This window comes from Ovis canadensis, chromosome 18, assembly GCF_042477335.2.
Source record: "Ovis canadensis isolate MfBH-ARS-UI-01 breed Bighorn chromosome 18, ARS-UI_OviCan_v2, whole genome shotgun sequence".
Taxonomy (NCBI): domain Eukaryota; kingdom Metazoa; phylum Chordata; class Mammalia; order Artiodactyla; family Bovidae; genus Ovis; species Ovis canadensis.
Genome location: NC_091262.1, coordinates 71026374 through 71050678, shown reverse-complemented (window position 1 = coordinate 71050678; position 24305 = coordinate 71026374). Strand labels below are relative to the sequence as shown.

Genomic DNA, 24305 nt, shown 5'->3' with positions numbered 1-24305 from the left:
CTAGCAAAATAGTATATCTTAAGACTCAGTGGTTCTACTCCTAAAGCACCAGAGAGACATTCGTATACAAGGTGATGAGTGTAAGAATGCTTTTAATAGTTAAAAAAAGTAGCAACCTACATGTTTGTTAGTAGGAGAATGTTTATAAAGTGGATGTATGTATTTTAAAGTATAATAAATTGCTTGGAATGAAATAATTTACAATAGTGGTTACCTTGTGGTATTCGGAGAATGGGACAGGACAATGGGGGTACTGTTTTATCTGTAATGTTTTATTTGTTTATGGGGAAAGAGGTTTAACAGATTTACAAAATATTAACAGTTGATCTGTATGACGGTAACAGGTATTTTATATTATATTTGTACATTTCTGTAGTTTAACGTGTATCCTTCAATTTCTTAAAATATAAGTTGTAGCAAAATTAAACTTAAGAATTTACATCTAGTTATAAAAGTCATGCTCATTCATTTGGGGAAAGACTACAAACTATTATTAATCCTAGATTTCAAAAAATAGTACTTTGGGAGAAACTTAAAGAAATTCAAATGCCAAATAAGCAGTGAAAATAAAAGTGTAGAAAAACCATTAATAAAAAATCAAATTCTTCTAGACATTGGTAAATTTAAAAAATCTTTCTTGACTATGTGTATTTTGAAATATGTTATGGCTGCTTGTACATCTTGAAATGTTAAAAGACAATTTTTTAAAAGTGAAGGGGGCACAAAAAACAAACAAACAAACAAAAAAGACCCAATCAAAAAATGGGCCAAAGAACTAAATAGACATTTCTCCAAAGAAGACATACGGATGGCTAACAAACACATGAAAAGATGCTCAACATCACTCATTATCAGAGAAATGTAAGTCAAAACCACACACACACAAAATAAAAATAAAAATTAAAAAAAAAAAACTTTGATCAACCTTTAAAAAAAAAAAAAGTGAAGGGGGCGACAGAGGATGAGCTGGTTGGAAGGCTTCCCTAACTCAATGGACAAGAGTTTGAGCAAACTCTGGGACGTAGTGAAGGACAGGGAAGCCTGGCAAGCTGCAGTCCATGGGGTTGCAGAGTTGGACGTGACTTAGTGACTGAACAACAACATCACTTTCTATATATTACTGTCAGCTGAAAGGAGATTCCAAGTACAAAGTACATTTGTAGAATAGAAATACAGAAACGTGCAATGGGAAAGCTGGCTTCTTTCTTTCAAAGGGGGAATCGCTTGCACCTCCACTTAATAGAATTCATTTGCATGTTTTTAGACAATAATTATTTTCATTTCTAGTATCTACAGTTTACAGAGTTGTGGGGAAAAAAAGTTCCATAGAATCATTGCAGGTAGATTCTTTACCAACTGAGCCACCAGGGAAGTCCTCCATAGAATCACAATTCGGTAACTTTGAAGGACATGCTCTAATCCAAAATGTGCTTTGCTACTGAATCATAAATGTTCCCTATGAAAAAACGTTGATTCTCTCACTTGAACAAAATCCATTTTTTTGAGATTTGAGATAAGACTACTTGGATTTTCTTTTCTTTCTTTCTTTTTTTTCCCCAATTTTACTCTTGAAACAGAAAATCAAAGGATATGGGAATTGAATGGGCCATTAATAATTTAGTTCTACCATCCCATTTGACAGATGAACAATTAAGGTGAGGCAGGGTCCCCCGGACTTAGGAACTGTAGTAACTTAGTAACTGTCCTGTATTAAAGAGAAATTTCACCTGACATATGTTAAAAAGACAAGATGGGGACTTCCTTGGTGGTCTGGTAGTTAGGTCTTTGTCCTTCCAGTGCATGGGGCCCGGGTTTGATCCCTGGCTGGAGAACTAAAATCCCACGTGCCATGTCATGTAACCATTTTTTTTTTTTTTAATGACAAGATGGATTTTATTCTAGCTATTGTATTAGAGGAGAAAGACTTCCATATAGAACTGAGCTCAACTCCAAATACATCAAGGACAACTGAGATGTATTGCCAGTAGGCAGAGTGGGAGGGACAATGGCTGAAAAATTGCCAAGAGAAGCTTGATTAGACGCCAAAGATGGGAGATTCTTGTAGGATTCTTGCTAAACCTGGGCTCAGTGGGCCAAAGTCTTGTTGGGAGGAGGGCTCAGAGGAACTTGACTTCAGTTCGGTGAAAGAGGGCACCTTGTCTCCTGTCCTTGTCTCTTTTGCATGTTATCAGCCAGGGACCACTTGCATGATGATTTTGTTGTAAGCCCCCAACGAACAGAGGGCAAGATCTAAAACCTGTAGGTTTGGAAGTCTCTTTACAGATGTCATTGTCTGCCCAGCTGCTTTGGTTGGCTTTAATGGTTCGCCATTGCTAACCCAGAGCAAGTAGCAAGTACAGGGCTGATGTGGGAGGTCACGGGGGTGGTTAAGGTCTGGGCTTTGATGTCAGACCTAGATTTGAATTTAATCCTGCTATTTAGATGGTCCTCTAACTGTAGCCTTGTTACTTCTATTGCTGGTGACAGTTGATCTGGTATGTGCACTCGGGTCTGTCCCAAACCTCCCCTATTGGATCAGATCCCACTTGATGGTGCTGTCTGAAGTGGAGTCCTTCAGTTGAATCAGTGACTTCATGTAGCCCTGTAACATGAGAGGGTCGCTGGACCAGTGGGAGCAGCGAGGACCTGGCATTGGAGGCTGGTAAAATTCATTTGTAAAGGCTTGTCCATTGACTTTGACTTTGTGTGGTTCAAGTTCTCCTTTGATGGGCTCTTCTTCTAAGACCTTTTTATAACCGATTACCCACAAGTGTCTTAAAATAGTGGGGTGATGAAGAGCAGGCATGTTGGGTATCCTGCTGCTGGAGGAAACTTGGAGGCCCCGGAGTGTAGGGTGTAGCCCTCCCACCTGTGGTTACAGGGCCTCTGAGATATTCACAAAAACAATGCTCTTTTGGTGTGACAAGCAAGGTGGTGTAGTAGAAGAAGCAATCTTTGGAAGCAGATCTGTGTGTCACGCAACAGTGCCACTTTCTACCAAGTTTCTCTACCTTTCCTAGTCTGTCTCAGCTGAAGGGGGTAATGAGACTGCTCACAGGCTGTTGTGAGGATGGGAAAGTGCCTCGCACACTCCATGGTTCATAGATACCCACACATATCCCGCCCTCCCTTCCTGTGTGGCATAGCAACAACAGAATACTCTTGGGGACTTTCCTCTCTCCTCTGGTTAGAGCAACAGCTGTCTTGGATCATTTTCTCCCTGCAAATGGTTAGCAGACTAAACACATACCCCTGAGCATCCTCTCAGAGGCCTTCCTGCTCTCGGCACTTGTAAGAACTACCTTTTTCTTTTAAAGTTATCACTATATCCCGTTATAAGGATGTATTATAGTTGAGTTAGGGCTTCCCTGGTGGCTCAGATGGTAAAGAGTCTGCCTGCAATGCAGGAGACCCAGGTTCGACTCCTGGATTGGGACGATCCCCTGGAGAAGGGAATGGCAACCCACTCCAGTATTCTTGCCTGAAAAATGCCATGGATGGAGGAGCCTGGTGGGCTACAGTCCATGGGGTCGCAAAGGGTTGGATATGACTGAGCTGCTAACACACACATACACACACATATAATTGATTTGATGAATAGTACCTTGTAGATGGGAAAGCCCCTGATGTTGGAAAAGATTGAAGGCAAAAGGAGAAGAGGGTGGCAGAGGATGAGATGGTTAGATTGGATTATCAACTCAGTTCAGTTCAGTTGCTCAGTCGTGTCCGACTCTTTGTGACCCCATGAATCGCAGCACGCCAGGCCTCCCTGTCCATCACCAACTCCTGGAGTTCACTCAAACTCACGTCCATCGAGTCGGTGATGCCATCCAGCCATCTCATTCTCTGTCATCCCCTTCTCCTCCTGCCCGCAATCCCTCCCAGCATCAGAGTCTTTTCCAATGAGCCAACTCTTCACAAGAGGTGGCCAAACTATTGGAGTTTCAGCTTTAGCATCAGTCCTTCCAAAGAACACCCAGGACTGATCTCCTTTAGAATGGACTGGTTGGATCTCCTGGCAGTCCAAGGGACTTTTGAGAGTCTTCTCCAACACCACAGTTCAAAAGCATCAATTCTTCGGCTCTCAGCTTTCTTCACAGTCCAACTCTCACATGCCTACTGGAAAAACCATATCAACTCAGTAGACATGAATCTGCGCAAACTCCGGGAGGTGGTGGAGGACAGAGGAGCCTGGTATGCTACAGTCCATGGGGTTGCAAAGAGATGGACACGACGTAGCGACTGGACAACAACAACAGACAACCCCCGTAAATGACCATTTATGTTGCCTCTGGGGTTTTTCTGCTACAAATGGGTGATCTCCCTCACCTTCTTAAAATCTTCCCTTTTTGAAAAGTGATACCTGGCACTCCCACCGGGACTTCCTCTTCTGCCTTTGTTTCTTCCCCCGCACTCATCACCACTGTACAACCTGTCTCTTCCTGCTAGAATGTCAGCTCTGCGAAGGGTTTCGCTGGTTTGGCTCCCTGTTCAGCCCCTGTGAGCGCCTGGTGGGTGTTCAGGCCCTGTGTGTTGGACGGGTGAGTAGACAGGAAGAAGCAGAAGACGGCGCCTGTGTGACTGGGGCCCTGGAGCGCCACGGGCAAGAAATAGCGGTCTTCCTGGGCCAGTTTGGCAGGGATCATTTACTTTTTTTTTTTTTTTTTGACTGCGCTGGGTCTTCATTGCAGTGCTTGTCTAGTTGGCAGCCTGTGGACCAAGTTACCCTGCAGCGTATGGGATCCTCGTTCTCCAACCAGGGATCACACCTGCGACCCTTGCATTGGAAGGCAGATTCTTAACCACTGAGCCATCAGGGAAGTCCCAGGGGTCCTTGTTTACTTTTTATTCGTGAACTTTTCTCTCTGCTGAAACGAGAATCATAGATTTGCTGCAAGATGATTTGTGACTTTGTTTTCCGGCGCTCGACTTCATCAAGAATAGTGCTGACCAGGAAATTGCCATCTGAAACCTGCTGTTTTGAGACGTGTTCATTGCTAAGGGTGATGGAAGGATTGTATTACTTCATATCTTTCCTTCGCCCCTGGCCCCATACATTTCCCAACATATTAGTGTATGTGTTTTTTAAGTGGCATTTCCCAATCGGTGTCACATGGTGAGGCTTGTAACTTGGCATTGTATTCAAGGAACCACAACTCTGTGTTAATAATTTAAAAAAAGATAGACAAGAACATCGCTAAATGTTAGCTCTGAAAATGTCCCTTGTGTATGAATAAGGTACTTTCCCTCACCGAGGAGTAACTTGCTAGTGTTTAGTAGAAGAATGAAAGGTAAACTGGAATTTGTAAAAATAACCTGGTGGTGTTTTTTGTTTGCTGATTTAGGCAGTTGAGCTGGTGGTGTCTATTCTGTTGCTCAGGCAGGCCAACCATTCGACTCTAGTATATTTTATTTAAATATGAAAGGGGGAATTCCCTGGCAGTCTAATGACTAAAACTCTGAGCCTCCACTTCTGGGGAGCACAGGTTTGGCCCCTGGTCAGGGGAACTAAGATCCCACATGCCATGAGGCACAACAAAAAAAAAAGAAAAGAAAAGAGAAAGAAAAGAAGAAGTCAGGCACTGGTGCCTCCAGACAGATCAGCCGCTTCAGGATTGAGTCACATGATAGACAGTCAGAAAGAATGGTATGCAAACCAGGGAGCCTGATTTATGATTGTTGATGAAAGATAATAAAAACCCCAGACTGTACCTGTCCTGTGGGCTGAGAACACATTCTGGCTCCTGAGGGCGGGCCGCAGAGACCACCTGTTTCAGTTTCATTGGAATGTAGCCGTGTTCACTGGTTTCTGTATCCTCTTTGGCTGCTTTGTGATACCATCGGAGAGCTGAAGAGTTGCGATGGGGATGACGTGACCTGCAGAGCTGAAAATACACTCCAGCCCTTTACAGAGGCTTTGCTGACCCTTGCCCCAAGAGAAGGCTTCCTGGGAGGCTTGCCTGCAGCCAGGACACTGCTGGTTGCATGGCCTCCAGTATCACTGGCTCACCTCCCCCTCCAGTGTGGGGGCCCCTGCAGAGCTCTGGGGGTGGGAGCTTGACTGTCTCTTGTCTGATCTCACTGCTGCTGATTCATACCTTTGTATTACTTCCCATTTTATTATCCCTCGGTGAACCCTGGGCAGGTCAAGTGGATGTGAGAAAACATCCTGTCCATACACATGACATATTAATAGACCAGCGGGTTCCGGGGCTGGGTGGCCTGGGAAGGCCACTGCCCTCATCTGTGACTCACCTTGACCATTTGAAGACAATCTTGAAACAAATCTGGGGCACGTTATTGCAGTTACCCATGCATCCATGACTTTATAGTGGAGCTAAAGAAACCTGGATCGAGCACTAACTCAGATTCTTTTTTGTTGTTGTTTGGCTGTGCTGTGTAGCATGCAGGATCCTAGTCCCCTGACGGGAGACTGAACCCCTGCTGCCTGCATTGGCAGCTCCGAGTCTCAACCACTGGACTGCCAGGGAAGTCCTCCCACCTCAGATTCTTAATTCTTACATATGAAGCATTGAGTTCCTGGGAGAAGTCTTGCGGGGCTAGAGTAGTACGGTTTCTTAACTAGGAAGCTGGGCTTCTGGGCAGAGCTGACTAGAGTGTAGTCCTGGGCATCACCCAGAGCTTGTCAGAAATGCAGAGTCTCAGGCCCTGCCCATGCCTACTGAGTCAGACTCTGCCTTCTAACAAGCCCCCCAGGCAATCTGGGCATATAAGTCAAGTTGGAGAAGTGCTGGCCCAAAGTGCCTTTACTTTTTAAAACTTTGGTAAAACTCAGGGCTTCCTGTTTTTTCACTTGGGAGGAAATCCCATCATTTTGAGGTTTAGCACAGTCTTAGGCACAGGCAACCTAGATAGCATATTCAAAAGCAGAGACATTACTTTGCCGACTAAGGTCCGTCTAGTCAAGGCTATGGTTTTTCCAGTGGTTGTGTATGGATATGAGAGTTGGACTGTGAAGAAGGCTGAGCACAGAAGAATTGATGCTTTTGAACTGTGGTGTTGGAGAAGACTCTTGAGAGTCCCTTGGACTACAAGGAGATCCAACTAGTCCATTCTGAAGGAGATAAACCCTGGGATTTCTTTGGAGGGAATGATGCTAAAGCTGAAACTCCAGTACTTTGGCCACCTCATGCGAAGAGTTGACTCATTGGAAAGGACTCTGATGCTGGGAGGGATTGGGGGCAGGAGGAGAAGGGGACGACCAAGGATGAGATGGCTGGATGGCATCACCGACTCGATGGACGTGAGTTTGAGTGAACTCCGGGAGATGGTGATGGACAGGGAGGCCTGGTGTGCTGTGATTCATGGGGTCACAAACAGTCGGACACGACTGAGCGACTGAACTGAACTGAACTAGGCACAGATGCTGAGGATGGTTTCCTAGACTTCAAGGTGTTTCGTGACTTAGCTGGCTCTGCAGTCCTTGAGGACAGAAGCTTCGTCCTGTCCCTACTGCGTTCCCGGCCCCCAGCGCTTTTTCTGGCAGGGTCAGAGTTCAGGAGACTCTGACTGAGGAGGTGAATGAATGAGTGAATACATTAATGAGTGAGTAAATGAGCACTGTTTTGTCAAAAAGCATCAGAGGCAGAGGTTAGCCTCGTAGACTGTTCTGTTCTGAGTCCCTACATCTCAATGACTGTTTTTCCTCTTATCTTAGAATGACAGGCCTGGCTTCTGCCATAGGAAGGCTTTTTTAAAAATAACATAGTCAGGACGCAGGGCATTAAAATAGCATACTTGTCTGAGTAATGCAGGGTGGCCAGGACTCAGCCTTAGTTCTGCCTTTTGTGCTTTAAAACTCTCTTTAAAGTTTTGGCCGTGAAGGGTAAAATTGGGCATGTAGTTCATTAAGGATAAAGTCTTGAGATGCAGAACTATGTAGCAGAAAGGGTGGACCAGGAATTCAGAAGGCACGGGTTCTGGTCTGTGGCCAGTGAATATTGGGTAAGTCACTTCTCTCTTGCTTCAACCTCCCCATCCAGTAAAACAAGGATTAAAATGTTTGCTCAGCCTCTTCTACAGAATAATGAAAATAGGTTGTAAGCATTATCCAAAGACATTCATTTGGGCTGCCAGTGTTAGACTATAGCTTACCCCGATAGCTCACACACATTGCCCCTCAGTATTTACATCAAGTGTATGTTGAATTTTTACAAGCTTTGTTGTATAAGTAATATATATTATTTGTAGTAAAGAGAGACAAAAAGAAAGAAGGTCCTTCTTAATTCTACCTATCTACCACCCAAGAATAACTACTGTTAGGTTTTGTCTGCCTTCTACATTTTGCTAAGCACACAGTATATTTCTGTTCTTTTCTTAAAACAGTTCATAGTGTGTGGTAGATATTTTTCCGACACAGTGAAGTTTGTTAGTGAATTTTGTTTTCTGTATTCCAAGTTGTGACAAAAACTTTAAAAAGTTGCCTCAAGAGCTTCCTCAATATTCTTTGGTTTATTCTCCTAAGTTCAGCCCGTAGTGAAGGTGGGGCGCTGTGGGCAACCCCCTGCTCCGCTCCAGGGAAACGGCAGCAGCGCTGAGAATAAAAGTCTGCTTGTCATCAGTTTTATCCTCAGCGAGTTCTGTCTGATGACGAAATGATCGTATCTTTTTGGCCCATTTTCTGCGATCTTGTCTTTGGGTCCAGCAGTGTTCTTCTGTTTTGGTCATTCCTTTTTCACTTGACTCTGCCTTTTTCTTCCTAGATTTCTGCAGGGGAATTCCAAGGGGGCAGGATGATTTGGGAAGTCACTGTGTTGCTCAGCTTGGTCCTGGGAATTGCTGCTGTTCCCCTGGAGGACCCTGAGGATGGAGGCAAGCACTGGGTGGTGATTGTCGCAGGATCACAGGGCTGGGATAATTACAGGCACCAGGTAAGAAAATGACTCACCTTTTCCTGGATGACACTGGCAGTCTGCTAACAATCCTGGACATTGTTATTAGAAGAGACCTTTTATTATTGTTTTTTGGTTTGGTTTTGCTTTGGGATGGAGTTGAAGCTATCAAGATTTTATTTATTTTAAACTTTTAATTTTGTATCGCTATTTAACAGTATTGTGATAATTTCAGGTGAACAGCAAAGGGACTCAGCCGTACATGTATATGTATCCATTGTCCCCTAAACCCCCCTCCCATCTAGGCTGCCGTGTGACATTGAGCAGAGTTCCCTGTGCTATACAGTAGGTCTTTGTTGGGTATCCATTTTAAATGTAGCTGTGTGTACATGTCCATCCCAAACTCTCTAACTATCCCTTCCCCCCAGCAACCAAAAGTAGAACAGATGCTCCTCTTAGGTTGGCAAAAATACATGTGTTGATGAGGATGTGGAGAATGGAACACACACCCCACCATCCCCATTGCTGAGTGGATTATAACGTGGTACAGTCATTTTGGAAACCATTTTGGCTGTTCCTCAAAATGGCCCGTATGTGGTCACTTCAGTCTAATGCAGGGATTCTCAACCTTGGCACTGTTGACACTTGGGTCCACCCAGGTAATTCTTAACTGTTGGGGGCTGTCCTACCATGTAAGATGTTTAGCAGCATCCCTACCTCTGCCCTCTAGGTACCAGGAGTATCACCCAGCCACTGTAACAACGAAAGTTGTCTCCAGACTTTGCCATATGTCCTTAGTTGAGACCTACTGGTCTAGTGCCTTCATTTTAGTAAATAGGGGAACTGAGACTTGAAGACCAGAGGTGACTTGCGTGAGGCTGAATTGGTGCAGACAGGACTCTGGAAGCAGCGTCACGAGTCTCCTTGCCCTCCACACCCCCGCCCTGCTGCTCTGCCTTCACCCCTCCCCCTCTTCTTTCCTGGCACTCTCAGCAAACCAGCCTGGCAGAAATTAGAGAGGAAAGAATGTACATTTGTAAATATGTTAAAAGTGCAACCTCCAGGTGCGAATGTAAAATGGTGTAGCTGCTTTGAAAAACAGTCTGACAGTTCCTCAAAAGGTTAAGCACAGTTACCGTGTGACCCAGCAATTCGGCTCTTAGGTATATATTCAGAAAAAAAAAAAAAAGAATATGTACGTCTCCCCCCAAAAAACTTGTACTCAAATGATTATAGCAGTTTCATTCATGCTAGCCTAAAAGTGGGAACAATCCAAGTGTCCAATAAATGGATAAGCAAAAAGTATAGTCTGTCCACACAAGGTGTTATTATTTGGCCATAAAGAGAACAAGGGACGGATGCATGGCTTCAACAGGGCTGAACCTTAAAAACATTATCCTAAGTGAGAGAAGCCAGTCACAAAGGACCGCAGCATTCCGTTTATAGATGGCAGTCTAGCGCAGGAAACTCTGTGAAAACAGAGTGTAGATTAGCAGTTGACAAGGTGTACACAGAAGAGGGGACAGAGAATGACTTACTGGGTGTGGAGTCTCTTTTAGGGATGATGAAAAGGCTCTGGAGTTAGAGAATGGTGATGGTTGCGTGACTTGGTGAACATACTAGAAGCCACTGAATTGTATATTTAAAAGGTTGACGTGTGATATGTGAATTATATACCTTAATAACGTTGTTATTTAAAAAGTCATTGAATCTTTCAATTCTCAGAGACGAGATGCACAGGCAATCACAAGTGAACTCATTTGACCCCCCACTGTGGGGTTCTGTGCAGTCGGTCCAGTTCTTTTTCCCTATTTATGTTTACTTTCTGTCTCAACTGGTCACCTTTGAAGTGCCTAGTCACCAAGTGTGGCCAGAGGCTGCCAGATTAGACCTAGCATCTGTGCTTGTGACGGCTTAACAGGGCTGCCTCACGTGTGTTTCCTTCCCAGGATATCAGTTTCATAATCTGTTAAATAGGGGTTGGTTTAGGTGAACTCCTGCTGCTGCTGCTGCTGCTGCTGCTGCTGCTAAGTCGCTTCAGTTGAGTCCGACTCTGTGCAACCGCTGTACCCCCCGCCCCGCCCTGCCCTCTGCCAGGCTCCACCATTCCTGGGATTCTCCAGGCAAGAACAGTGGAGTGGGTTGCCATTTCCTTCTCCAGTGCGTGAAAGTGAAAGGTGAAAGTGAAGTCACTCAGTTGTGTCTGACTCTTAGCGACCCCATGGACTGCAGCCTACCAGGCTCCTCTGTCCATGGGATTTTCCAGGCAACCAGCTCTATAATTTGATGATTATTGAATGACTTAGTTCTTGAATGCTTTTTATATGCTAGCTGAATAGGAAATTCAGCTTGATTAAAAAGTTATTTTCATTGGCAGTGTGATACCTTTTTAATACTTAACCCAGACCTGACCCCGGCTTCCCTGGTGGGTCAGATGGTAAAGAATCTGCCTGTAATGTGGGAGACCCAGGTTCGATCTCTGGGTTGGGAAGATCCCCTGGAGGAGGGCATGGCAACCCACTCCAATATTCTTGCCTAGAGAATCCCATGGACAGAGGAGACGGGCGGGCTACAGTCCATGGGGTTACAAAGAGTCGGACACGCACAGACCTGACCCAGTTAGAGAGGAGTAATCCGAGTATTAACTACCCAGCTCAGTTTTCTCCTCTGCCTCTCAACACAAGTCAGAAAGATGGGGTATTAAATACGGGTCACTGATAGCAGACTGGCTGCTTCATCAGACACCCTGGTTTTTATACAACTAACTTTAAAAAGCATGTATTGGTTAAACATTATTCAGTATAGGTGATTACCCTTTGCTCCCAGGAAATTTTTTTTAAGTGTTGCTAGTTTCCCTGGGTAAACTACTTCATATCAAAATGGAATGAAGCAAGAAAAGCAAAAAGAAGTGGGCGCAGACTGAAATTTCTGTCCCTAAAGAAGGGCGGATGCTGGTGCTAAAGCTGGGCACGGGAAGCGTGGCTGCTGAATCATGGTTGGCCTCAGTTCATATCCCTGCCGGCCAAGTTCACTCCTCGGCCAACTGCCGACACTTGCTGTCTTGACTTTGGAAACTGAGCGTTAGAGGAGCGTTTGAGGTATAGCCAGTTAACACCCCAGTACAAAATAGAAAATTCAAAGTGTAGGGGGAAACAAAAGAGCATTTGAAAGAGCTTTTCCCATAGAACCTACATAGACTTTTTCTTTTCTGCATAGACTTTTAGACTTACATTTTTATTGAGGTTTACGTTTTCCTTGCGTGAACATAGCACTCATTATCACAAATTTGTTTAGAGAAGATTAGTATACTGGGCACACTTAGATCATTGCAGAGCACTCTTCTGTGCTTTATGATGGTTATTTAACCTGTGTTGGTTACACTGAATTGGCTTTCTCCGTTTTCCATTTGGGGCTGGGATGAATGGATGACAGCGAGGGAACTGGTGGGTCTGGGCTGATGCTAGTGGGATATGTTACATCTTGAGTATGGGCTTGGAAGGTCCTGGAGGACAAGTTCCTGCAGTGGTGGAGGCAGGAGCCAGACTCCGATGCATGGATGACAGAGGAAGAGGTCCCTTGGTGCAAACCGCACAAGGTATGCTGTACTGGCTATTCTTCCGACAGGCTTGTGAGGGGGAGAAAGAAGAACATAGGTCACCAGGAGAGGAATGGGACTAGAGGAAGGTTTCTTCCAGTATAGAGATCTGAGTGCACTGAGAAGGAAAATTAAGTGGATTGAAGGTGAAGTTCACCGTTGCACAAGCCATTAGGAGGATGTTGGGATATGGGGGGGGCGGTGTTGGGAGGAGAGGAGATGTGAGCCAGGAGTCACTGGGAGAAAGGGGCTTGAGGGGAGTTTTGAGGTCATTGCTGGGCAGTGGGGCTCTGAAGGAGAAGGTCTGGAGTGTTGGCAACAGAAGAGGTGAGGAGCTGGGAGAATGCTGACGCCCCCTCCCCTCTGCTGGTCTCAAGCTGGGGGCTGTGGTGGAGAGGAAGGGAGTGCCACCTTTTCCTGGGAAGGCTTCAGAAGCCTCCTTAAGAATATCCACAGGGCCAAGAGGAGGCAGAGAGGGAGAGGGAAAAGTCCAGAACTTGTACATGTTGAAGTTGGGAGGAAAAGATAGGATAATAGAGGGTCTAGTGGCAGTCATTATACTTCTGAATAACCACCTTTCACTTTATATATTTAAGGGTGTGTGTTATTACCACTTTTTAGAAACAGCTTTATTGAAGAGGTATGTTTCCATGCCATACAATTCACCTATCTCATAGTACAGTGATTTTTAGTAAATTCAGACAGTTGTGCAAGTGTTACCACAGTTCAGTTTTAGGACACGCCCATCATTCTAGAAAGTTCCCCTGTGCCTGTACTCATCCCAGCCTCCTGTCCCCAAGGATTTGCCTTTTGTCTTTATTGTCTTGCCCTTTCCAGAAACTTCATAAATGGAATCATACAAGGTGGACTGCTTTGGTGTCTGGCTTCTTTCACTGGCATTATGTTTTTATAGTTAATCCATCTTGTTACAAAGTATCACTCTTATATTTTAAGAAAAGAAACAGATGGAGAGCAGAGCTGAGCAGGACTGAACTGGGGGAATGCAGTTAGCCCAGGAGGGCTGTCCTTGTACAAGCCAGATGCTGGGCAGGGTGGTCGGGACTGTGGGTTGTAGACTTGCATAGACCCCCAGGTGTAATTCCTGTTCTTCCCGCATCTGCTGTATTAGTTTGAACAAATGATGTAATCTCACTCCAAACCTCTTGATTCTCCTCTGGAAAATCTGAGGTGGTGGTGGGCTCTGTGAGTGAAAGTCACTCAGTCCGTGGAATTCTCCAGGCCAGAGTACTGGAGTCGTTCCCTTCTCCAGGGGATCTTCCCAACCCAGGGATCGAACTCAGGTCTCCTGCAGTGCAGGCAGATTCTTTACCAGCTGAGCTAGCTGGGAAACCCAAGAACACTGGACTAGGTAGCCTGTCCCTTTTCCAGTGGATCTTCCTGACCTAGGAATTGAACCGGGGTCTGCTACATTGCAGGCGGATTCTTTACCAGCTGAGCTAGCAGCCCCCTCGCCCCCACCCAATGCCGACTCAGGGCTTAGCAGTGCTCAGAGCATGTGCCAGGAAGGGGTACTATACATATTCCTCTCAATGAGCAGCCCATGAGAACTCTTCCCAGCCCCTAGCTGGCTTGAAGGTGGACCCCTTGGCAGTGATGCCAAGTATTTCAAGAACATGCCAAGTATTTCAAGAACAAGTATTTCGCCTTTGCCCCAGGCTGGTTGCTCTTAGTCAGCTTACAGTTGGCCTGAGGTAGGGCGGCACGATCAGTGACTGGACAGTGACCTCCACCAGGAAATCACGGGATGTATCAGCAATCCCATCTGAACTCCTTACTCCTGAGAGTTGAGTCAGCAGTCTCTGTTCAGTGTGGCCCAGAGGGCTCTGCCCTTTATGTCAAGTCTTGCTCAATACCTTCCTGTCACATGGCATTTCTCCTATGGCATTTCTGTTTTTAAGGGGAAAAAATGCACAGAGATAAGATACACTCCAGAAAAGTCATTCAAGTAATCTTTAGCACTGTCTCCAAATCACTTGACTTGGCTTAACCTTACTTTTATTTCTTTTGGGTGTTAGTGAGTGCTTGACTCCAACCAAAAGCCCTTTTGAATTGAGAAGGTTGGGAAGAAACCAAGTAATTCCAAGGACCCAAGAGAGGATCTCTGCTTGGCTTTGAGACCGCTGTGGTGGGGGAAGCCCTGAGCCCTTCCTGAGCCTGTCCCCATCTGTGAAATGGGCATAAAAGAGTCTGCCTGTCAGGGCGGTGGTGAGGAGCCCAGGAATTTAGGGGAGCACTAACAGGATAGGCTGAATATATTTTCTAAGATATATGGTCGTATTGAAGCGTATTTTACAGATTGTATATAATTCACCCATTTTAAGTGTTCAGTGATGTTTTGGTGCATTTAGCAAGCTGTGTACGCCTCACCATAAATCAGTGTTAGCACACTTCCATCTCCCCAGTAAGATCCCTTGAGCCAATTTCAAGTCCCTAGCTGGAGGCAACTCCTAGTATACTAGTATACTTTGTAATTCTGTAAGCTTGCCTTTTCTGAACATATCACATAAATAGGGCCGTGCAATGTGAACTTTTGTGTCTGGCTTCTCTTAAGGCCATGTTTTTAAACTTTATCTGTATAGCGCGTGTTAGCACTTCATTCCTTTTATTGCCAAATAGCGTTCCATTGTATGCTTGCATCACATTTTGTCTGTTCCCCACTCAGTGGATATTTGGGTTGTTTCTTTTTTTTTTTTTGCCTATTTGAAGCATTCTGCCAAGAACATTTGAGTACAGATATTGGTGTGGGTTAATGTTTTTGCTTCTCCTGGCAGATACCTAAGAGTAGAATTCCCAGGTCCTAGGGTAAATTTATACTTAACTTTTAAAGAAACTTAAAGTATTTTCCAAAAGGGCTGCACCATTTTGCATTCACGCAAGCAGTGGATGAAGCTTCCTGGTTTATCCTCACCAACACTAGTTATTGTCTGTCTGCTGTGACGTGGTAGCTCCTTGTGGTTTGAGTTTGCATTTCCCTAATAAGTAATGATTGTGAACATCTTTTTATGTGCTTTTCAGTATATCTAGTTAGGTGAAATGTTTATATAAATCTTTGATCTGTTTTTGATTGAACCAGTTGTTTTATTGAGGTACAAGGGTTCTCTGCATATTCTACATACAAATCCTCTCAGATATGTGTTTTGCAAATGTTCTGCTCTCACTTTGTTGCTTATCTTTTCACTTTATTTTTATTTTTATTTTTTTCACTTTCTTACTGATGTCTTTTGAAGCACTAAGATTTTGAATGTTGTTGATGTCCAGTTTACCTTTTTTTTTTCTTTTATAGACCACACTTTTGGTGTTATATCTATGACATCTGTGCAATTACAATTGAAGATTTCAAAGATTTTCTCCTGTGTTATCTTATAAAATGTTGCTGTAGCACTTACATTCAAGTGTGATTCATTTTGAGTTAATTTTCATATACGGTATGAGGAGAGAGTCTAAGATCATCTTTTTTGCATGTAGATATCCAAAATTTCCCAGCACCATTTGTTGATAAGATTCTCCTTTCCCAGGGTAGTTTTGAAAACAGGAAGTGAAAGTTCTCCAGCTTTCTTCTTCTTTTTCAGTTTATATATCTATTGCAGTTATGTACAAATTTTAGCATTATCTTGTCAATTTCTGAGGAAATCCCTGCTGATCAGTTTTTTAAAAAAATTTTTTGAGGGGGAGAGGAGAGGTATTTTAACTTTTCAAAAAATCTTTTGTCTGTACCGCACGGCATGCGGGACCTTAGTTCCCCAACCAGGGATCAAACCCATGCCCCCTGCAGTGCAGACACTGGAGGTGTGGAGTCTTATCCACTGGTGGTGTCAGTTGCTCAGCTGTGCCCGACTCTGCGACCCCATGAACTGCAGCCCGCCAGGCTCCCCTGTCCATGGGATTTTCCAGGCAAGGATACTGGAGTGGGTTGCCATTTCCTTCTTCAGGGGATCTTCCCTACCCAGGGATTGAACCCAGGTCTCCTTCACTTCAGGTAGCCTCTTTACCGACTGAGCTAGTTTTTTAAAAAGTTTAAGTGTGGTGTGTCTTTTGATCCATGAGCATGAGATATCTCTCTGTGTATTTAGATCTTTAATTTTCCTCAGCAGTTTTATAATTTTCAGTTTACAAGTCTTGCACTTCTTTTGTTAAGTTTATTCCTACGTTGTTTTGTCTTTTGGTGAACCTGCTTTTTGGTATCTAACAGGAGAGATAGATAATAGGCCAGTTTGCACTGAGGTGAGTGGGTGGGTGTGCCTGCTCACTCCAGTTTCATTGAGAAGGTCAAATCTGACATAATATTGATTTTTTTTCTTATGAAATAGAAAACAAATATCTATATAATGTGCCTTCAATGTAAAGAATAATAATAAAATGAATACCTATGTAGTTTGTACTGAAAGGTTGTTGCTGAACCACGAATGACGCCGGGATTCTTGGCCTCCAGAGGAGAAGAATTCAATCTGGGGCCAAAGACAGGCTTAATCGCTCAGAGCTTTTGTGTAATAAAGTTTTATTAAAGCATAAAAGAGATAGAGAAAGCTTCTGACAGAGACATCAGAAGGGGGCAGAAAGAGTGCCCCCTCGCTAGTGTTAGCAATGGAGTTAAATACCTTTTAATTAGTTATTACAATGAATCAAAAGAATGTCTGGAGGTTGTAAAGATCTTAGTAGACCCACTCCCATAATTTCCATTTTAAGATAACAGGATTCAGTTCAGTTCATTCGCTCAGTCCAACTCTTGCACCCCATGAATCACAGCACACCAGGCCTGCCTGTGCATCACCAACTCCTGGAGTTTACTCACTCATGTCCATCGAGTTGGTGATGCCATCCAGCCATCTCATCCTCAGATATGCAGATGACACCACCGTTATGGCAGAAAGTGAAGAGGAGCTAAAAAGCCTCTTGATGAAAGTGAAAGAGGAGAGTGAAAAAGTTGGCTTAAAGCTCAACATTCAGAAAACGAAGATCATGGCATCCAGTCCCATCACTTCATGGGAAATAGATGGGGAAACAGTGGAAACAGTGTCAGACTTTATTTTTTGGGGCTCCAAAATCACTGCAGATGGTGACTGCAGCCATGAAATTAAAAGACTCTTACTCCTTGGAAGAAAAGTTATGACCAACCTAGATAGTATATTCAAAAGTAGAGACGTTACTTTACCGACTAAGGTCTGTCTAGTCAAGGCTATGGTTTTTCCTGTGGTCATGTATGGATGTGAGAGTTGGACTGTGAAGAAGGCTGAGCGCCGAAGAATTGATGCGTTTGAACTGTGGTGTTGGAGAAGACTCTTGAGAGTCCCTTGGACTGCAAGGAGATCCAACCAGTCCATTCTGAAGGAGATCAACCCTGGGATTTCTTTGGAAGGAATGATGCTAAAGCTGAAGCTCCAGTACTTTGGACACCTTGTGCGATGAATTGACTCATTGGAAAAGACTGTGATGCTGAGAGAGATTGGGGGCAGGAGGAGAAGGGGACGACCGAGGATGAGATGGCTGGATGGCATCACGGACTCGATGGACATGAGTCTGAGTGAACTCCCGGAGATGGTGATGAACAGGGAGGCCTGGCGTGCTGCGATTCATGGGGTTGCAAAGAGTCGGACACTGAGCGACTGAACTGAACTGAACTGAATGGTCTAGTGGTTTTCCCTACTTACTTCAATTTACATCTGAATCCTGATAACAGGATTAGCCAGAAGGTTTTTAGGAAGGAGAAATTGTCCTCAAGCAGGATGCATTGTTGTTATATAATCCTTAGCACAGAGTTTAAACTAAGTTGTTGTGTATAAAAAAACCATTTTATATGACTAAGACTAAGGAATGTAGAGGGAAGAAAACGTTTGTCCTCTTCTCCTCCTTGAGAATTCCAGACCCCTCTCTCCTTGGGGACCCCCGGACTTCTTATCAACCTGCCTAGGAATTGACTCTCTCAGTACCTGACTGAAGAAAAAGAAAATTACTAGTATGTTGTTCCCTATCTGGTCCAATCTTGACCCTCCCAGAGGGCAAGTTCCTTAGATTTGTTTTGCTTCACTTTAGAGTTTTCCATCTGTGTATTTAACTAAACAACATAATGTTTACTTTAGCCTGTTTTGACCTTTATATGAATGTAATCATAGTGAATATTTTTTTTCTATCATTTGTTCTTTTTCTCGTTATGTTCCTGAGATTCATGTATCTTGAAGCATAGGTTGTATTTCATTCATTTTTAGGTATTCCATTTGTGTGATCTTTATGGTACTCCCATTATATGAACATCGGACAGTTTATTTTTCTGTATTTTCTGAAAGCAAGATCAGGTTCTGGAGTCAGAATGCCTGGGATCTTTCACTCTGAGCCATGTGACTTGGACAGGTCACCTCCCCTCCCTCAGCCTTGATGACCTCACTGTGAAATTGGAATCACTATCACAGGGGGCTGTGATGAGAATTAAATGAAATGGTACATAGAAAGTCTGAGCATAGTACCTGGCAGGTAGAACAAAGTCCATAAATGTATGAGTTTTCATATTCTGTTATTCATCTAATATTCATCTAATTCATATTCATATTCATCTCATAGCTCTTGAATGCCAGGTCTTGGACTCACCCACACAACATTTAGCAACTGTATTTTGAGCACCTATTTTTGCTATAAAGTTTTCGACGTGTACAGGCAGAATGCTGGATTTAGTGGTGTGTGAACTTTATTTCAGTTGCTCTGCTAAGAGCTGTTTAGAACGTGATTTGTGGACATCCAGTTTCTGAAGCCCTCTTCTTTAGAGAGGCAAGTAACTGGGCATGGCATTTCTTTTATACTCTGCCCTAGGAAAGACATAATTAAATAAAAGCAGAACGTTAGGTAACATTTTCCCCTTTTGTCCTCAAATGATTTACATGTCATGGAGTGTAGTCTGTATCATCTGAAAAAGGAAGCAAAAATTGTCTTGGCCTTTTTATGGACAAGGAATCTCATTAGCAAAGTTTTTCTTTGACCTTTACTATGGTCACCCTTGTTATTTTTTTTAAACTAAAGAACACATTCCTCATTTTAGTTCCTGAGCTGAATTTTTGAGTTTTTCACTCAGTTCTCTGAACAGCAACTGTGGTGGTTAAGGTTACTGGAACCAGCAGAATCCTGTGTGATACAGAACTAACCACTAAGCTTTTAATCTGTTGGTCCATCATTCTGTCATTCTGTTCTTCAGCCCTAAATCAGTGCTTTCAGGAGACTTTTCTAGGGTGTGGAAAATGAAAATAACTTATTCAGGACTTTCAAAAGCCCTTGTTTCCTGTAGATGTGGTGGGTGGTGGTGGTAGTTGTGTGTGTGTGTGTGTGTGTGTGTGTGTGTGTGTGAGAGAGAGTAGTCCACATTTTACGCTGACTGCCTGATGAGAGTTTCATGGTGAAGGCTGGATTTTTAAAAATTGCACTGAAAAAGATGAATGAATGTGTTTTAAACTGATTTAAAGATCTGACCAATAGGGAGTGGGACACAGCACGTCTTCCATGAGAAAGAACACATTGCTCCTGAAAACGCTCAAATTGGCTTCTTCTGGGCAAAATCTAACACTTGACAAAACCCCTTCTCCCAGGCAGATGCATGCCACGCCTACCAGATCGTTCACCGAAACGGGATCCCTGATGAGCAGGTCATCGTGATGATGTATGACGACATCGCCGACTCCCACCAGTGAGTATGGAGGGCTTTGAACTTGATGGTGAGGAACTTTAGAGCGTTTTAAAAAATACACATGGATTCTCAGGAATTCTTGGTTGGGCAGCCTAACATTAGAATGTAAGCTGAGTCCCAGCTGAAATTCCACCCACCAACTTCATGTAGAGCTTTGACCATAACTTGGTAGAACCCAGCAATGTCAGGGACATAGCAAATGGTAGTGAAGGTGCTGAAGCTCGGGCTTTGCAAGGCTTTAACGCATGGGTTCCCTCTCGGCTTAGAGAACTAACTCATTACTAGGTTCTGCAGTACTTGTTCCTGAGCTCTGTGCCGGGGCGCTTTGGAGGCCTGTGCACAAGAGGCTCCTTTGTAGCTTAGATCCTCCCACCCTTCTTTCTATACCTATTTCCTTTTTTAAAAAATTGCTGAATTTAATTTTCCAGACTGTTCTCTCATGCCTGCTTATCTGATTTCTTGAGATCAGAAACAGCAGGTATGGGGGCTTCCCTGGTTAACACTCACTGGTTAACCATTGGTTAACACTCCGAGCTTCTGTGCAGGGGGCTCAGTCCCTGGTCAGAGAGCTAGATCCCACATGCCAAGTGGCTCACCCTTTCCTCCCCCCGCCAAAAAATAAGCAGCAGCAGGTACAGGTCTGACTCTAACCTGTTCTAGTCTCATAGCTCCTCAGTTCCTAACTGTGGCCTTTCCGATGATCACATGATTGTTCTTAACACATTCTGAGCTTTAATGCCTAAGCTCTTGCATCAAAGCCTTGTTTTCTGTTCTCTCTCTGAAAGTAGGTTTTCTCTGAGAGATCTCTTGATGAGATCTCCCCTCCAAGATGCAAGCTGGTGTCCAGCAGGAGGCCAGGCACACAGGGGCCTGGCCTCCTGTCCTCAGTTTACAGAGCTCAGCCCTTCACTGCTCTGGCCAGGACTTGTGGGATCCCAAGACCCTTGGGCTACTAAAACCACGTGTTGGGGACCTGGGTGGGTGATGAGAAGTGTCTGTGACAGTCATGACTGTTTAGTCTTTTTATGCATAACCGGAACATATTTATGAAGATGCAGATTTCAGAGATATATAGAATTGTGTGCTTCACTGCATCCTTTGATTTTCAGGAATCCCACCCCAGGAATTGTGATCAACAGGCCCAACGGCTCAGACGTGTACCACGGGGTGCCGAAGGACTACACGGGCGAGGTGAGGCAGAGCGCGGGGTCAGAGCCGGCAGGGTCTGCTTCGTTTCAATGATGATTTCCCCCTCTTTCTTGTTCTTCTGGAATCAGGACCTCATTAGACGGATTTCTGGCCAACGTTTTGTGTTTATGTTGAGATTTGTGCCTGAGGCATAATTTCTGTGAATTTTGAAAGAAAGCAGAGAGAAAAGAAAAAAAATGTTAATGGTAGCCTACCAATCTTTTATTTCTAGTTTTATTATACTTTAAATCTCAATAGTTTCTTTCTATAATACCTGATTTTCTTAAGATACTGCCATTAATCTGATTATAAATTATTTGTGTCCTTTTCTGAAAATCAGCTTTCTGAAATGCCAGCCCTGGTACAAAGTAGTATCTCTGGATTTTGCTGAGATAGTTTCCCACCATTATTATAATAGTATATCACTTCCAAAGAATTGTATCCATCTCAATTGATTGAGGGTATATATTGGGTTGGCCAAAAAGTTTGTTCGGTTTAAATAAAAATAAAAGACATTTTTCATTTTCACAATGAACTTTATTAAACAATATATTCCTTAACCGAACAACTTTTTGGCCAACTCAGTACATTGGTACATTTTTAAAAACACTATAATTTCATTAGCCTCCTGGATTTCATACCCTCTTTTTCTTAATTTCAGTGGAATCTTTTAGGAACTAATATTCCTTGTGAGAGAGAAACATTTCTGTGAAATTTGGCAGTTCTTCCAGTTTTATTTTTCTCTTTTAAATTCAAGAACAATTAAATCAGATGCATCATTCATATGAGATAGCTGATCCCATTTTTATGAAATTGTTTCCACAGACTTATTTAAGGAAATGTCCAAAATTTAGGTGGTGGAATTTCTGGTGATTTATCTTCTTTCCTCTGTGCTTTTCTGTAATTTTTTTTTAATAATCAGTTATCATTTTACAAAGTTGCCTTTAAGGGGTGTTTTTGGGATTCAGCCTTTGAGGAGGCAAGCCAGTTGCAAAGGTCGGCACTGAAGTTTCCGTCTCCATCTTTGTTGTCTCTCTGAGGCCACGTGTTCTTCCTCTGCTGTTTGTCCCTCCCTCCCAGCATCTTTGGGTTTTTCCTCCTGGGCTTTATAATGGTCAAGAAGGAATGGCAGGCTTGCTGAACGGCATCAGCCAAAGACAAGACAATGCTTGAGACAAGGTCATGCACGTGTGCCAGCAACACTGACCTTGCTTTGGGTCTTTCTTGGTGGCAGAGTGTTTGCCCTTCATCCTTAAGCCTTGGAGGTGTGTGGTCATGGCCTGGGCCCTCTGCTACAGACTCAGCACCCGCACTGGTTTGAAGTGTCTGCTGCATCTGATTTTGACTCCCAATTTTTCGTAGAATGTCACCCCGGAGAATTTCCTTGCTGTGTTGAGAGGTGATGCAGAAGCAGTGAAGGGCATAGGATCTGGAAAGGTCTTAAAGAGGTAACGTCTGTTTATGGCTGACCCTGTTTTCTGAATGACCTGGTACTCCAGAATCGAGAATTCATACAGGCCTTGTTCTTGCTTCCGGCCTGTTTACTGGTGAGAGATTGCAGCGTGGGGACCTTTGTCCTGACAGCCTGCACAGAACCTGTGGCTTCTTTCAGCAGCCATTTCTGTAACAAATTAACCCTATGATCCAGGGTCCCTTGTTACTCTTAATGAAGTGTTCTCCATCGCTTAAACCTGCTACTAGTCTATCGAAACACCCTGAGACGAGTGTGAAGCTCTGCGGCCAGTCAGGTTGAAGGACCCCCACCCAGCCTCCCCTCGACCTTGTGCTCTGATGGCAGGTCAGCCCAGTGAGAGGAGGACATTGATAAACCTCCATGTTGGAGAAAACTCACCTCGGTGCTTGCCCTGCTCTCCATGGGTGAGGGATGTCTCGTGTAGCATCTCTTTATGAAGCATTTTGACGTAATGTCAGGGAGCTCAGGAGCATGGCTTCAGATACTAGGCAGCTGGTGCTGCTCCTCTCGTATCTGAGGGGAGACCTGGACATGGGTAGCTTGCGTGAGTTAGAGCAGAGAGGGATGTCTGAGTGGGATGAACCAGGTTGCTTCCCAGTGAGTTCTTACATCTCTGCCATCTTGGAACAGGGCCCTTAAGTGAGGGAGCACCAGTGGGCGTCCCAGGCTGTGTGCAGGCTGAGGGCCCTGGAGGGCAGTCGGAATTGCAGGACCACGTTTGGCGCCAGGTCCTGGCTCCCTTCCTCATTTTGGGGATATCTAGTAGGAGAGTGTGGCTGCCTGGGGTGAGGCCCAGGGGCTACAGGCCCCCACTCTACCGATCACCCTGGGCTGTCTGCTGAGTCCTGGCCTTCCAGGCTCTGGGATATGCCTCTTGGTTCAGAGTAGTATTCAGTGGGATCAAAGGGAACAAGCCAGACAGCGGTCTCTTGTGCTCCTCCTCCTACCTGGTTGAGAGACTGTAATCCTCAGGCTTCTCCTTAAGTTTTTTGATTGGGGTGACTTTTCAGAGACACGGAGGCGGAAATAGGAAATGGCCCACTTCGACTCTCATGCTTGTCTGTGTGTCTCTTGGCAGTGGCCCCAAGGACCACGTGTTCGTTTACTTCACGGATCATGGAGCCACTGGGATACTGGTGTTTCCTGACGAAGAAGTGAGTTTCTTAGTGTTTTAGAAACAAGCCATGGGGTACTCCCAGAGGTTCTGCCTCTGCACTCTCACTGCCAAGGGCCCGGGTTCAATCCCTGGTCAGGGAAATAAGATCCTACAAGCTGAGAAGGGTAGCCAAAAAAAAAAAAAAAGGCAAGCAGGGAGAATGGGAAACAAAACCTCCGTGTTGGCAGTACACCTGTGATGTGTGTCTCTAATGTTCTACGGGGTGGTTTGTGTGCAGCTGGTGAGTGTGGGGCTGCATTTAGCAGCTTGAAATCTATCCAGAGGCATCTCTTCTGGCAAGTTTTCCCTGTGTGTCTGCTGACATCACAGTATCAGTCGCTGTCCCCGAACTTGGGTGC

The 24305-nt window shown here is 44.3% G+C and overlaps 1 protein-coding gene across 3 annotated transcripts in view; it reads left to right on the top strand.

Annotated features, from left to right (window-relative positions):
* Positions 1–24305, top strand: part of LGMN (legumain) — a 37404-nt gene that overhangs the window by 2173 nt on the left and 10926 nt on the right. For 2 of the 3 annotated variants that reach the window (XM_069558912.1, XM_069558913.1), the window contains exons 2-6: positions 8724–8891; positions 20031–20128; positions 21238–21319; positions 22679–22764; positions 23869–23944. In XM_069558912.1, the coding sequence (XP_069415013.1) occupies positions 8754–8891; positions 20031–20128; positions 21238–21319; positions 22679–22764; positions 23869–23944 (480 nt within the window). In that variant the 5' untranslated portion in view covers positions 8724–8753. Of the gene's footprint in view, positions 1–7601; positions 7966–8723; positions 8892–20030; positions 20129–21237; positions 21320–22678; positions 22765–23868; positions 23945–24305 lie in introns of those variants that run through there. The other variant, XM_069558911.1, reaches the window with a different exon arrangement.